This window comes from Cavia porcellus, unplaced genomic scaffold (assembly GCF_034190915.1).
Source record: "Cavia porcellus strain 051 isolate PalLab524CR breed Dunkin Hartley unplaced genomic scaffold, mCavPor4.1 scaffold_10, whole genome shotgun sequence".
Classification (NCBI taxonomy): domain Eukaryota; kingdom Metazoa; phylum Chordata; class Mammalia; order Rodentia; family Caviidae; genus Cavia; species Cavia porcellus.
This window is the reverse complement of record NW_026947493.1, coordinates 72487572-72503320: the sequence shown is the minus strand read 5'-3', so window position 1 is coordinate 72503320 and position 15749 is coordinate 72487572. Positions and strand designations below refer to the sequence as shown.

At 35.5% G+C, this 15749-nt stretch overlaps 1 protein-coding gene and 1 pseudogene across 6 annotated transcripts in view; both read right to left on the bottom strand.

Annotated features, from left to right (window-relative positions):
• The window catches only part of Vps13b (vacuolar protein sorting 13 homolog B), a 683809-nt gene that overhangs the window by 66033 nt on the left and 602027 nt on the right, over nt 1–15749 (bottom strand). For all 6 annotated transcript variants that reach the window (XM_063257835.1, XM_013143877.3, XM_003479878.5 and 3 more), the window contains one exon: nt 2594–2749. In XM_063257835.1, the coding sequence (XP_063113905.1) occupies nt 2594–2749 (156 nt within the window). The remainder of the gene's footprint in view (nt 1–2593; nt 2750–15749) is intronic.
• LOC106025758 (selenide, water dikinase 2-like) lies at nt 2759–15490 on the bottom strand (annotated as a pseudogene).

Here is a 15749-nt window from a genome sequence, read left to right as displayed (position 1 = left end):
TTGTGAGAAGTTTTTAGAAATGTATTTTTCAAAATGACTACATTTTTGGGAGACATTTGCATGTGCAGTATCTGGGCAGGAAAATTGTATATTTTAATTTATTCCTGAAGTTTAACATTATTCCTTGAAATGATAATCTTGTATGCAAGAATGAACCATTGTTATAGTAACACAAAAAGTCCAACTCTGCTTACTCATGTCTAAAGACATTTCATTACAATAGTTGTAAGTGAAGTTTATTGGGTTATGACAATGGGCTAGGCACATTGTAAGCACCTTGTGTACACAAACTCATTAATCCTTATGCTAATTTCCTGCGGAAGGTATTAGTACTATCCTCATTTTATTGATCAAAAGACTGATTTAGAAAGAGGTCAAATAACTTGCTGAGAATCACCTTGCTGAGGATCACCTAGTTAGTAAGGGAATATACACAGGTTGCCTATTTATGGTTTTAATCACCAAGGATACACCGTTAAAACTATTTCTTCAATTCCACTCATTGGTAAATGTTTTAGCAACTATATGCAAAAGAAGTGAAGATACTGGGAAAGTTTAGAGTTACGATAGTCAAAAATATGGGCTTTGGACCAGTAGCACCAGTATCCCTGGGAATATGTTAGTAATGGGATAATCAGACCATACTCTAGACTTCCTGGATCTGAAACCCTGGGGGTTAGACCCAGTAATCTGTGCTTTGGTGAGTCCTCTAGAGATTCTGATGCAAATTCAAGTTACAGAACCACTGGCATAAGAGAAGGAAATTAAAAGGAAATATGTTAGCTTCCCTCACATTTTTGAAAAGCGACAGAGGAGTGGGGACTTGTGGAGCCCACATAACAAATTGTTGTATGCTGGATTTGTATGCTATAGTTTTGAAAAATGGTAAAAGCTGGTTGAATGAAAGATTTGGTTCAAATTTCAGGAAGGATTTCCTAATAGCTGGTAGTATGAGGGAATATACTTCTCATCTGAACTATTTAGATGGAGGCTGAATAACTATTTCTTAGACTTGCTAGTGGTTTGGAAAGTAGATGAGACATTCCTCAAACAGCATGAGTAATGGAATTAGAAGACCAGTATGTATTTATTGAGCCTGCCCATGTAAGAGAGCTCTGAGGGTAGACAGGACTCAGACACATTTCCAGCTCTTATGACTGTAGCGCAGAGCTCACAGTAGTAGGCTGATCTGCTCATAAGTTCTTCAGTAAGATCCATTAATTCCATTTTTGTGTATTTATGCTATACTGTCTTCTTGGAATACTCTTCCTTAATTCAAATTCTACTTATTTTCTTTTTTTTTTTTTTTTTTTTTTTGTAAATTCTACTTATTTTCTAAAACCTGACTCAAGTTGCATCTTTTAGTGGAACTATCAGTTGTATACATAAATTTGAAATTTAAGATTGAAGATTATGTCACATACTTGGCATATTGCATTTTATTTGGTTCTACTCTAAGCAATCAGCACATACTCTTGGAGGTGACCAGTTAATTAAGAAGGCTCTTCATGCTTCTTTTCTGGACTCCTCTGCTATGGTTCACTTTTCATTTCTGTCACACACAATAATGAGAACATCAAGTCCAGCACTCTGATTAGGTGCAGATCAGGAATGTATATGGTATGGGACCTACTGTTCCTCTTGCCAGTTGCTGCTTGTTTCTTGGCATAGAACAATAGAAGAACTCTTACTGTTCCATAGAAAGAGCTTCCTTTACCAGGGACTGAATGCTGTTTCTATCATGTCCTCAGTTCACATAAACTCTGGTAACTGTTACAATCCAGATGTACATGTATATCTTGAAACTCTTACGGTAAAGCAGTTATTATGTGTGCAGTAAAGTCAGTTTTCCAATTTTAATACTTTCTTTTTTCTTTCTACTCTTGTCATATGCTCCATGCTTCAAAACCACCGTTTTTTTTTTTTCAAAACCATCTTTTAGAAACCACATTTTCACATCTTAAGAACACAAAGTGTCAAGATACTTTTTTCCTTTTGCAGTCTTAGAACTTCAAAAACAGACAAAAGGAAGTTTTATAAAATACGTAAAAAATATGTGCTGAGAGCTGAGGTTTTATATGCCAAAAGTTGGACTGTAGTGAATTTTTACTGCAGTTAATATTACCTCCTAGAAAAAGAAAAGCTTGCTGAAGACCCAGGCCCTCTTTGTCACAGGAGAGCATCATAACACAGATTCTTCTCACATGCATGAGAACCAATTCCTGGTTATCCACTGGTGGATTATCCAGAGTTCCTACCACCCTTTGCTTCTTTTCCTTCTCAAATAAAGGCCTTTTGGCTATTTCACAGCTCATTAGCACCTCTACCAGAAGGTAGGTGCTGACAGGGAGAAGAGGTGAAACTCAAATCAGTAAATTTTACTGCTCGTTAGCAGCTCTTGTAAAATGGGTTTGAACCATCATCATCATCAGGATCATCAACAAGCACTTATTAATTGCCCATGTGCATGGTACTGGTAGGCATAACCACTGTGCTATTTTTATTATCAACTGTTTGCATTTCTCTTAAGATTTAATCTCCATGACTACAAATATTTAAGAGTTGTCTGGATCACGAACACAAAGAAACTTACCTGTTTTTGCACTCCACTGAGTTGCTGAACCTTGATGACGAGAGAAGCAGTGCGACCCTTATACTGAATTGTTCTAATAAATGTCCCAGCATGGTCCACACTGAAGGGCTCTGACCAACGCCAATTGCCCCAGCCTTCAATACAGATGTGTAACAGCTGGAGAGAAAAACAATATTCACCATAATGCCACATGTGCCAACAAAAGTCTAGTCCTGAAATGAAAAGTCTCATTGCTGGAAAACCTTTCTATTTCTAATATCTAGCATCTGTTTTCTTTCTAACCTGCATTCTTCATCCACTTCTAGCTTATTTCACTAGACTACAAATAGCAAATATGCCACATAGAGTCAATGTAATTTTCCAGACCACATTTTAAATCTTCTTAAAAATAATGGTCCTATCAAGTAGTAAAAGGCCTGTTTGAGAAAAGACCATTTCATTCATTGGGAGGACAAGAAGGTTTAAATGTAAGATCAAAGAATCTTAGTTTTGGCTAATAATTTATTCCTTGTTATGGCTAGATAGTAGTTAAAGTTGAGTTTGGTGGGCAGCATTATTTTTAAGCCTAAAATGCCATTCCTTCTTTTTTCTTTTAATAAAGAACAAAATAGCAATTTGAAGATGAAATTCATTTAATATATTCTCTTTATGAGCTCACAGTATCAAATTAGAAATACCTTCAACATTTTGATATTTAAAACGTCTTTCTTTGTACTGCATATTTACTAAAACTTTACCAACTGAACCTCTCAATTGATACTTTTATCTACTCATTGACATTGTCACCTTTGGCAACATCTGGATTTCTTTTTTAATCATTCACATATTTTTTATTTTGACTATTTACCTGCTGCTAGGAAAATCCACTTAACTACACGGTATTCCAAAAACACATTAACACATAATTACTACTTCTTTAGGACACATATTTAAAAACATACAATGGGGCTGGGGATTTAGCTCAGCGGCATAAGTGCCTGCCTTGTAAGCGTGTGGTCATGAGTTCGATCCCTGGTAGCAAAAAAAAAAAAAAAAAAAAAAAACCAAGAAATAAAAATATACAATGTTGTATATATTTACTAAATCCAAGGAAAAACTGGCATGTTAAGAGTGATATGTATATGACAAACATAATTTTTATATATCATTTTAACTGAGTTAATCAAAGGTGAACCTCATGAAACAATTCCAACAGACTGAATAAAAATTTGAAAGCATCCTACAAGAGCTCTCATAATAGATACAGTAAGCATTTCCATGGGAATTATCATAATAAAAGAAGTCTTGATAGAAGCAGATCATTTTTAAATTTCAGCCTTACAAGAAGCCTGGACAACATGCCTTAGTTAAAAATTTCCCAAGGTCACTGATCATTACAACGTGAGTTCTGACAGATAACAGCAGTAGGATTTTAAAAACTCTTAATAAAATATTCCAAAAACTTTCTTAATTTATTCCCTTGCTTCTAGTATGATCCCACTGCAGTTATTCCTCCACATAGCCTGTGAAATCAAAAGGCTACCAGTGAGATGACTTCTAAAAACAAGGCTAACATTTAAGAAAAAAATTCTGTACAGCAATACCTTTAGGGAAAATATGATCTTACATACACCCTACAATATAAAAGTACCAGAGAATATCTGATGTTTAAATATTAGTTACAGGGAAAAAACAAAAACAATAGCTGTGTTTAGAATCATTTCAATATTTTTTTTTAACAGCAGCAATTTGGAATAAAGCTCAAGGCACACACAAAACTAAAACAAATAAAAAGTTTGTTATCTTTGGAGAGCCTGGTAGCAGGAAATGACAAAAAGAAAATGAGGCAAGGTATTTAAGGTCAAGTTCACTATATTTTTCCTGAACATTCTATAGACTCTAGACAAAGTTTTAATATACATGATGTAATTTTAATTGAGGTGTGTTCATATTTGTGAGCTCATTTCAAGATAGCTGATAGCTGTTCACTCTATGTACACAGCTTTTTATGACTGACCAACAAACATGCTGTCAGGTTTTGCTTGGCAGCTCTTTATTCTCAAAATGTTGGCACAGATATTTTATTTGAATTACGAACATTTAAGTACAATTGGATTTAGTGCAAACAGAAAAGTTAAGCCTGAGAAAAATATTTCTAACATTTTTCCTCATACACATCAATTGAATTATTTGTAACAGTTAAAAACATTAAATTTCACAGGCAATTTGATGCACATAATTTACTAGGAAAAGAATTACATTCTGAAGTGAGAACTCTACAGAAAGGTGCTCAGGAAGCACAGGTTACCGTGCTCTTTCTTCCGGTGGCATGATGGCCAGGCCGGGGTACCTATAGTACTGTACTGCAGTGCTCAGACAGCAATCCTAGGTGGGAGGTACTGTTTTGCTAGACTAGTTTCACTGACTGAATTTCACTGTGAGAGGTACTGAAAGTCTCTAACAAGAAATATTCAAGTATCTATTTTTTATTTCTACACAGAAGGAAATACATAATCAGACAAAAGAATGTGAAATTTGTCTACTATGCACCTAACACCTTTTCAATGCTAGTATGTATGGAAGGCAATATGCTACGCACTATAAAAGAAATAAAGCTGGGTTCTTTGTCACACAAGGAGCTTATGATCCCATAGTAAAAATAAGGCAAGAACAAACAGCCAATGTGAGACAGCAGGAGAGATACCAAGTGCTATAAGTCCCTCAGGTAAGGGAAGGCCTGCTTCAGCTTCATGAACTGCTGCATCTCAGTTAGGGTAAAGATGATGGTTCATTCCAGGCCAAAGAGGAGATACGAGATGTGAGGAACAGAAGCCATATTTAATGAGGCAGTTAACTTCCAATTAGCTGGAGGAAAGAGAACATGAAAAAAAAAAAGTGGGGGTAAAATCAGATAGGCAGATTTAGCTGGTGGCTAGCGCTGCATTATGAAGGTGAGGGAGCTGTGCTTTCTTGAGGAATTAGTGGGTAGTCTCTGAAGTCTCTGGTCTAGTGAGCAGTGTGTTGATGGAACAGTAAAAATAGCCAAGAAGGCAGAAAAACTTCAACAGGATGAGAAGCAGTGTGGGACAGGGGAAAGCAAGGGGCTTATCCCTCTTACCTAGAGTCTAAGGGATTTCTAGGTTCTCTTATCAACTTGGAAGTTTCCTTTGTCTCTTTTAAGAGGTCCCCTTGCTGATCTTTTCCTTGACTACTTTTCCTTTAGTCTAGGCTTTTCATTTTTTTTGGCCTACTTAGTTAGTGTCTAGTATGTCCCATGGTAAAGGCACTCAAAAAAGAATGACTCTTATTGATGTTTTTAAATGACAACTGAAATTTAAAATAAGGTAGGGTATACACTGGCCACAATTGTTGGGAGGTCCCAAATGCTATATTTTCTTATTTCAACAGTCTCTAGTAATGTGATGGCTAAATTTGTAATTTTACTATTAAAGACCTCAGAGGGAGCATATACATCTTTTAACTCATTACATAAAATATGACTTTGAGGACCACCCACAGTCATGTCCAAAGAGAATTCCCAAACTGATACACTCAGGAAGAAATAAAAACAAGAAGAAACCTAAGAATATACAGTGCAGTAAAAGAAGAGAAAGAGGATTGTTAAGTAAAATATTTAAATTACATCTTGAAATACAAACGATGAAGGTATCACTTTTCTTTATCATGTACTTTGAAACTCTTGTCAAAATTCTATCACAATAACAACAAACTAAATTTCATCCTTATACTCAGTTTTCATTTGCATTTTATAAAAATTACCCTGTGCAATGTAAGAAACTGAAAATCTAAAGAACTTCAAAATTATTTTAAAATTCATTATAGAAATTTTAGGGGTTCTAAAATCAGTATGCAATCCAAAGGAAATAAACTACATATATCAATCTATATGTAATATATGATTGAAAAATACAGTACATATTTAAATTTTATTTATTTATTTATTTGTCTTTTTGAGAGTTTCACTGTGCAGTTCAGGCTGGCCTTGCACTCACTTTGTAGTCCAAGCTGGCCTCAAACTCACAGGCTGCCTCAGCCTCTGGAGGGCTAGGATTATAGGCATGAATCATCAGGCCCAGCTAATATTTAAATTTTAAAGATACATGGCTATTAACCTCCCTCAAAATACTCCCACTCATGTTAAATGTACTTATCCCATTGTTTTTGCCTCCTTCTTTCTTTCTTTTATTTAGTTTTGTTTCTTTTTTGAGAAACAGTTTTACTATACAATTCAGGCTAGCCTTGAACTCACAAGATAGCCCAGGTTGTCCTTGAATCTGTGGCAATTCTATCTCAGCGTGCTGAGTGCTGGGATCACAGGTGTACAGCACCAGGCCTGGCTCTTGCCACTTTCAGAAGCAATTCTGGAGATGACTGTTCCTGTCTTTAAACTGTGCTGTAATGACTGCCTTGATGTCCTGAATGGATTAAAAACACATACCTTTGAGAAAGAGCCAGAGGTTGCATGGTGCCAGATTCAGTGAATAAGGTAAATGAAGATACATTAATGATTTAACTAGCCTGCCTCCTGCCTTTCCATGGGATGGCACTTGGCAGTAGCAGTCACTGTAGTTTTGGCCTCCCTGGTAAAGCACTCACAAATGGGGTTTCCAGAACTGCTTCAGAAAGTGGCAAGAATGATAGGCTAAGTTTACTTAAAGTAAAAGCAAGTAACTTATAGGAGATAAATCACAATGTATCTTTTACAGTAATATGATTGTGAGTAATTTACACATTCACCACATATTTTGATTACACAAAGTATGATATGTAAATATTTACAATTTTGTACGTAAGAATGTATTTTAAAATGCAGGGAGCATGTAGTTGTTAAATTTGAAACTTATCACAGTATATGAGCCTAGTGTAGAGGACATTAAAATATTTGTTGAATAAATGAATCAGGATTAGTGAAATCAGCTAGTGAAAGCAACTAAAAAAATACATATATAGCAAAATATTAGTGGTGATAATTACACAAAAAATATCAGTAGGAAATCAAAATAGATACAAAAATTCCTATTTGCATGATCTTATATACACAGGAGATAGATCTCATATAGAGAACGATATTAAATTACAAATTAGTGTAATCCCTAAGATTTGTAATTCAGATAATATTCATATGAAAACATCAAATATACTCAAAGTGATAAGTGACACTCATGACTGAAAATAATTAAAATATTTAAAAAATTTGCGTATGCAATATCTAGAAAGCAAATTAAACAGATTCAATTGCTTGTTTGACACACATGCGTTTAGGTGGAGCTGACACTACATTTCACATTGCTAAATTAGCATAAAAATGAAATATTCATATCCCTCAGTATGGTTTTTATAAGACAGTTGAATGTCAGGATGTCCAGGGTATCTGAAATAATGCTACAAAACAAGTAGAAAAATGTCTAGATAACTGCCTATGTTTAATAACACTATAATATCTCTTAGGACCTATGTATCTTTTCACACTTAGAAAGTACAATTTCTCTTCTAAAAGAATGATTAAGTAGAAATAAATAAAACTGAATTGTTTTTGAGGTAAGAATTTGACTCTGTGGTACAGTTTTATTTTGACAGAAAAAAGAAAAAGAAGCCAGGAATGCTGACAGATGCCTATAATCCCAGAACACTAGGAAGCTATGGCAGGAGGATTGCAAGTTTGAGCTCAGTCCAGATAGTTTAGTGCAAACCTGTTGCAAAAATAACAACTAAAAATAAGATTAAAAGAGCTGTGGATGTAGCTCAGTGCAAAGGCCCTGGATTCCATCCCCAGTATGCCAAAAAGAAAGTAAAACCTTGCCATTTATTGGTTAACACATTAACTAAAAAAACATTATAAAAGATCTGTGCAGTACATCCCATTCTGAAAACAAAAAGCATCTATCTATCTATCCATCTATCATCTATCTATATATCTATTCTTAAGGGAGAAAGTTTAGACATATACCAGAATGTTAACAGTGATTATTTTGGGGCTATGCAATTATGTGTTTTAAGTTTCCTTTTTTTGTGTACATGCTTTGTGTGCTTTCACGTGATTTCCAAATTTTAGAGCATCACTATGGAATATCAGATAAAAAATTAGAATGAAAAATGTCTAATAGCACACAGAGGCTGCATTTCAAGTAAGGAGAAATTGCACATTTCCACCTTGAAAACCCAAATTCAGCCTCTTCATGAAGCCTCTCTATATGGTCTACTTAGTGTCAAAGCTTCCAGTTTGTACGCTTGCCACTGTGCTAAGAGGGAGACATGATCGCAGCTCATCTCTGTAGCCTCCACAGCTGAGCATAGAATCTGCCTTCCTAAACTGCTATATTGTACCAGTCATAATCCTTAAAGGAGTTTAATGTGATTTCCTCTGGGATAATAGTTTTGTCAAGTTAGCAAATATATTTAATAATCTATAGCAATTAAAGATTTACCATAAGCCATCTAACTGTACTACATGTGGAAGATTTATAGAAGAATGAAAACTTTACTTGGGCTAAGAATGCTTACAGTATAGTGAAAGAAAGAGATCTGACAAGAATTATACAGCAAAATTTTATTAGGAGTAAGAAAAAAATATAGGATTTCAGGGCTGTCTTGCTAGGGGAAGCTAAATTTTGACAAGAGGACATATTTTACTTCTCCAAAGACATAATATTTAAAAAAATCAAAAGGTTGAAATGGAATAGAGAATGACAGCATTGTTACTTCTGATCAACAAAATCAGACGATAGCCTAACTTGCCACATGACAAGGGACAAGAGATAGAGAGTAGTTCTTTCTCTACAAGATTAATGTTTATAACACATACTGACTGCATTAAAAACAAAGACAAGTCATAAAAATGAAAACCTATGGCTCGGAACTAATTGTGTAACCAATTTCTGGCCATACTTCTTGCCAATCTAATCTGGAAAATTAACTTTATATTATGAACTCATCAGCTGCTAATAGTTTTGATTATCACCCAAATGGAGCCATTAAATACTGATCCTGGGAAAGACAGAATCATACTGGGACAAAAGTCATTATTTTAAGAGATTAAATCTTACTCTTGGGCAGGCAAGATGCAAGTGTGTAGGTTTCTGGGGATGTGGAAAGGTGAAGGTTAGGAGAAGGGCTTGCCTAAAGAAAGTGGTAAAGAAAGGAAGGGTAAAGAGGCAGTGACTGCTACTTTCCCTTGGAGCATAAATCAGCAATAAACACCATGGATTGAAGCACGAAAGGCAGTGAAACTAAGAATGCTGTTGTTTGGCTGTGTGAAATTGTATTATTTATATGTTACATAAAAATTTTTTTTTTCTTTTGGTCTTTTTGAGACAGGATCTCACTATGCAGTTCAGGCTGGCCTCAACTCACTTTGTACCCAGGCTGGTCTCAAACTCACAGCGATCCGCCCAAGTGCTGAGATCACAGGTGTGTCCTACTATGTCTAGCTACATCTATACTTTTCATAGCTGTTTTTTAAAATTAGGGTCTCACTATGTAGTTCAGGCTGTCTTGAACTCATTGTGTAGCCAAGGCTGGCCTCAAACTTGCAGCAGTTCTTCTGCATCAGCCTCTGGAGTGATGGAATTACAGGCGTGTGCCCCCATACCTGGCTCTTTTCATAGCTTTCCATCATGTAGTTTATAAGAGTCATCTGAATTCTCACAATTAAATTAGATGTCATATTTCTAGCAAACATTAAGGATTACCAATGTTTCAATATATCTATAATCAAGCCATTGAATTGTTTTAACATTTATTAAATTTAAAAAACCATCACAGAACACAAAATTTGTGAGTCTGTTTATAGACTTTTACCCTTCAGACATTAGTCTCTGTTTAGTCTCTGGCTGAGGTATATATACTTAGAGAAAATAAGTTGAAAGTAAGTTATAAAGAAGAGTACAGCAAATAGTAGAAAAACTTTTAATCTATATAGTACGTACAAAACAATAGAATGTTTGATGGGTATTCTTTCCTAAAAAGTTATCTAAATCTGCATTACCAAATAGAGGAAAGCAACTTTCTTCGCAAAATTTTTAGCAAAAAGATTTAATGAACAAGATGTCTCATATGCTGAAATATTTTATCTTAAAATTTTATTCATAACATTTCTATCATGAAATCTGTATTTTTCTTAAAGACACAGATACACACACATACTCTAAAAAAAGGATGAAATGAGATATATACTTGTTTTAAAGAGATTATTTCAATTTCACGCGTATCTATTATTTTTAACTGGTATGGGGTTTCCTATAGTTAAATGATACATGACTGAAAAAACATGAGTTGTGATATTAATAGCTGCCTTAAATTCAGAACTGCCCAACACTCTGTTCATCCTTGATACCACAAAGGGCTGAAAAGTGAAAATTCAAAGAATCTTAGTATGTATGTATATGTGTTTGTATATAGAAGAGGATAATTCACATTTTCTTGATAAGAAAATAAGTGAATAGTCAAACAGACTTTCTCTGTGTTTAAGAGGATTGCTCTAATAGCTGGAAGATTCTGGTGCTAGGTGTAGTCTTTTGACAGCCAGTGTCTATTATAAAAATAGTCAACAGTTGTCATGTACTGGATGGGACATAATTCTTTAGTGGAAGAATTTAGAGTATGTTGGATGAAAGTAATAAAGAATAATTTAGGTGAGCTGGGAAACTGAAGCCAATAAGATAAGAAACTGGAGAGGTCATCTGACTCATTCAGATTTGGATAAGTACTCTGAGTTTTTCAATTAAATTGTCAGGCTTTGTTTGAAAATTAGTTTTGACTAAATATGATTAAAAACAATATAGAAAACATTCAGAAGTTTGAATTACACCTCTTTTAAAAATTATTTTAGAGCATAATATTCATTGTTCAGCAAAATCTAGTTTAGAAGACATGCCAAGACATTTTCTAATACAAGATCAAGTAGTTTTATATAATTTTAACTTTATATTGCCAGTATAGCAATTACTCAATTATAATTGTTATCTCTGATTTTTAATTTAAAAAGTCAGCAAAAGAAATCCAAAATTCTTATTTATTTTCATTTAACTACCCTTCCTTGCCATACTAAGTAAACATTTTTGTAAAGGTTAAATAAAGTATTTCGTGGCAACCACTGCTTCTTAGTGCCTGTATAACAAGAAACATGAGCCAGCCAAAGTTGTGCAAGTTGGTTTTCTTTCCCCGGGAGGGAATGTGGTATCTAAGACCTTGTCCTAACTCATTTTATCCCCAAGTGTAAGTCAAGCAAGTCAAACATGAACTAATGCCTGAAGGGAAGTCCCTGACTCCAAAAGTATGGATTATTTCACATTTATCTTAAAATCTGCTCTCAGAGTTCTTAAAATTCATTAACTTGGCAAGTCACGAATTATCATGAGAAATGAAATAATTTCATAACTGTGAAGTCATCCAACATTCCATGCATATGACACTGGGCTTGGCCATGTCTTGGGCATTATTCTGACCTTTAAATAATAAGTTCTTCAATATCCTGGAAATAATTAAAAAGATGAAAATAATTTAAAAGTGCAACACTATAATAGATATGACACTGTCTTTCAGCTAATGCTTTTCTTATATAGACTCATGTTGGCTCTGATTAAGGACAGTCATACTATATATACTGAAATCTTTGTAATGTTCTTAATCAGTATTTCCCATTACTTAAAAAATGGCAAAACACCATGTCTTAATGGTCCAGCTATGTTCCTTTTTCCCAACCACTCTGTATTAAAATTCACACTTAAAATTAGTTCAGTGAAGGACCTGTATGTTTAGACATCAAGAATTCACATTTACAGAGCACAGGCTTGTGAAAAGGTTTTGAGTGTCTTGTAAAAAGCTTAAGGAATCTCCAGTATGTTTTTTTTCCAAAACTGCACTTCAATATCTAAAATTTATTGCCAATGGAGGGACAGAGAGACCATTAGCAGCACCAGCAATCATTCCTCTGGGTGCTTCGCAGCTGACATAATCCATAGTCAACCCCTTTCATGCAGGTTTGTAGAAAAATGCCAGAAATCAGCCCTGGGACTGGATAAAGTGCCCTATCACAATCCTCTTTGCCATTTCTTATTAAAGACTTTAAAAGTCTTGAAAAGGTCATATTGTGAATGATTTTTACAAAGAGACTAAAATATACAGGAAAACTCAAACTTATGTCTTTGATTTAAGTGGAATAAACGTATCTCCCAACAGAGAATGAAGAAATTCCAAATATGCTCTGCATATGAAATACTTAATAACCAAACTGCCAGGGCTGCAATCATTTCTACTAGTGACTTCAGAAGCACTATATGCTTCCTCAACTAACACAAGTTTCTCAGAATTTCTCATGAAATAATATTTTAAGACAGAAAAGTGAAAGAACTAAGTCTATAGACTACTTTTCTGTTGTTTTGATTACTGCTTAAAAGTGAAATAAAAGTGCAACTGAGGGTGAATGGACAGTAGTTCTGGCTACTCAAATGGAGTCAGTGTTTACAGAGTATTTTGGATTAAAATCCTTGCCAGATGGTCCCAAGAAGTGTTTATCTCACTGTTGATTTTAGCTATCTTTATGTCAGCAACAATAAAAAGAAGCTTGTTACTGCCACTGGGGAGCAAAGGCATAAAATCTTCCTCCCCAAAAGAAATTGCTAGTTGCCGACAGCTGTGCCCTACGCAACAGTAAGGCTGATATTGTAGATTTCTGGGAAATTATTTCCATGATTAGAGAAAGAAACAATATGTGGCAAACTTAACTTGTAATTAAGTCTACTTTAAATACATAATGTTTAGCAATTATACTATGCACTTTTATTTTATGATAAACATCAACTTTTATAGAATAAACACGAAAGATTAAACAAAAGTGTGAACAGTTAAGATTGCATGTGGGCTTGAGAGTTGGTTCCATTTGAAGTATATTGCTAATCTCTTCCTGTAGCATTTTCCTATTTTATGAGCTTTCAATAGAGGCCACACAGGCCAAAGAGGCAGGAGTGGGAGGACCAAGAGCTATTCTTTGTTTTTCTTTTCTTTTTGTTTTTTACTTTTCCACTAAAGTCCCTCTTATAAATCAGATGGTTGCAGGTCCTTTCCCAATATTGCACAAGCTGCTCAATTCTTGTCCAGAGAAGAACCACTTTCTCAGAAAAATCTACCAAAGAATTTGATATTATAACGTTAAGTTCTCTTAACAATTTAGACTGTATCAACAGTATAGGCTTAAATTCGTTTGCTTCTTTTCATTTTTCAATTTACTTTTTATGTATGTCAGTTTAATTATCTCACTCTCTATGTAGAAGTGAATCAACCTAGTACAAAGGAAAATTTTCAAACTGGAAAAGCCTCATCTTGCTTTGGAAAGAGGAAACAGATTTTCCTGCTCCTTGTTCACCCAAAAGATGAACACATGTTGCCCTGACCCTGTCCCCAGTTCTAAATGTCACTTTTGGCTTAGCAATGCACACAGAGGTAGTTTGGGATGGGCTGATCTAAATCCTCCAGAAGGGGTAGCTGGAAATAATATGCAGGCAGCCTTTTTGGAAATCTCTTTAAATCAACTCTTGAAAACCCTCCATGATTGTGTAAAAAGGTACTAAATTCCCAACAACATCTGTTATTCCAGTTCGAGAACTAGCTCAGAAGTGCAAGAATTATCAGGAGGAAAAGTAGAAACAGTCGCCCTGTGAGGCAGAATCTCTGTTAACTTGAGGCTTATAAACGATATGGGCTGCCAGTTTCCCTTTTCACAGTGCCAACAGTCCATGGTTGGTGACCCTCACTGTACTTGGAAGATTTGATTTCACACCAAATCAGACAAATGAGTGATCCATCAGAGGTTTCAGCTGAAGTTTCCTGGAGTCTAAACTGCCCACTGGCCTTGCTGGCAGGAGACCTCTTGGCAATGATTGGCAGATAATGAATGACAAATGACATCACATTTCTTTGTTTTGTGCAGCTCTGAGGGGGTCCTAACATGTCAAAGCTTTGACATCTGTGGCTGCATAGGCACTGAATGTGTATATTAATCCAGCAGCACTTCTGTTTAAGGTAGCTGTACTAGTCATAGCCTGAGAGACTATATGTACTTCTTCTCTGGACACCATCATGTTCATTATCCCATCTCTCAATATTATTCAGTCACTGGTGGGCACTGACAGCTACCTGAGTTTCTAAGGGTGTGGTTAACATAAACATGTCCTCTAAAACTGCACTGTCAGGCATTTTGAATTCATTTGGTTGACATACCACGGTACCAATGATAACCCAAAGGTTGACTAGTTTGTCTACCTGTCACTGTACTTCCTCTGTCCTCAGTGTCATTCCATCCTTCAATTATGAGGGGTGTTACCTTTTCTTAATTTTCCTCATTCATATTCTGGCTGACACTGAGTAAATGTTAACATGTCATATTCAGTGATATCCACGGCAAGTCATTCAGCACATTAGCGAAAGAGGTAAGCTCGATCATGTAGGGATCTTCCACCAAGGGTAGAGAAGCCAGTAGTCTGTATGAGTGACACAAGAGTCCATCCAGTGCTCAGTGTTGGTGAGGATGTGTTGTGGTCACCTCTCCCTGGTTTCCGTTCAGGCCAATGCCCAATGGGGGAGCCCTCAAGAAGCTAGGTCAGTCCCATAAGAAATTTGAGCAGCATGTCCTGGAGACTTATGCAGCCTCTGCTTTTCATACTGAAGAAGCTCATCAGCTGTCAGCTTGGGCCGTGTCTCAACATCTGAGGCTCTAAGGGCCAAAAGGAGCCTTCTGCGAACCCCTTGGCCTTTTCACCGGCACCTGCTGTAGCTTCCACCATTATATAGACCTTGCAAGGAGAAAAAGGGTGGAATGCTAGGAGCCCTTTGATTTCTTACTCTAGTTAACTTGAAGCAGTAGTCGAATATTACCAGAAGAGCACACCTGGCACCACTGCACATCTGCTTCAAACTGCCTTGTTGGCCTCTCTAGAGCTATTCTTCCTATGTTTGCTTACAGCATACTATGATATGTTTTGAGATCAGTGCTTCTTTTTGTGTATGTATGTATAATGTATATTAAAGCATTCAAAATTTATAATTTTAAAATTAATATTTAAAACCTATGCTCTAGAGAAATGTCAAAAAAGTTATGAGAAACCTCAACATTTATCTGTTCAGTGAACATACATCAAACGTCTATTATAAGCAAGATACAGGA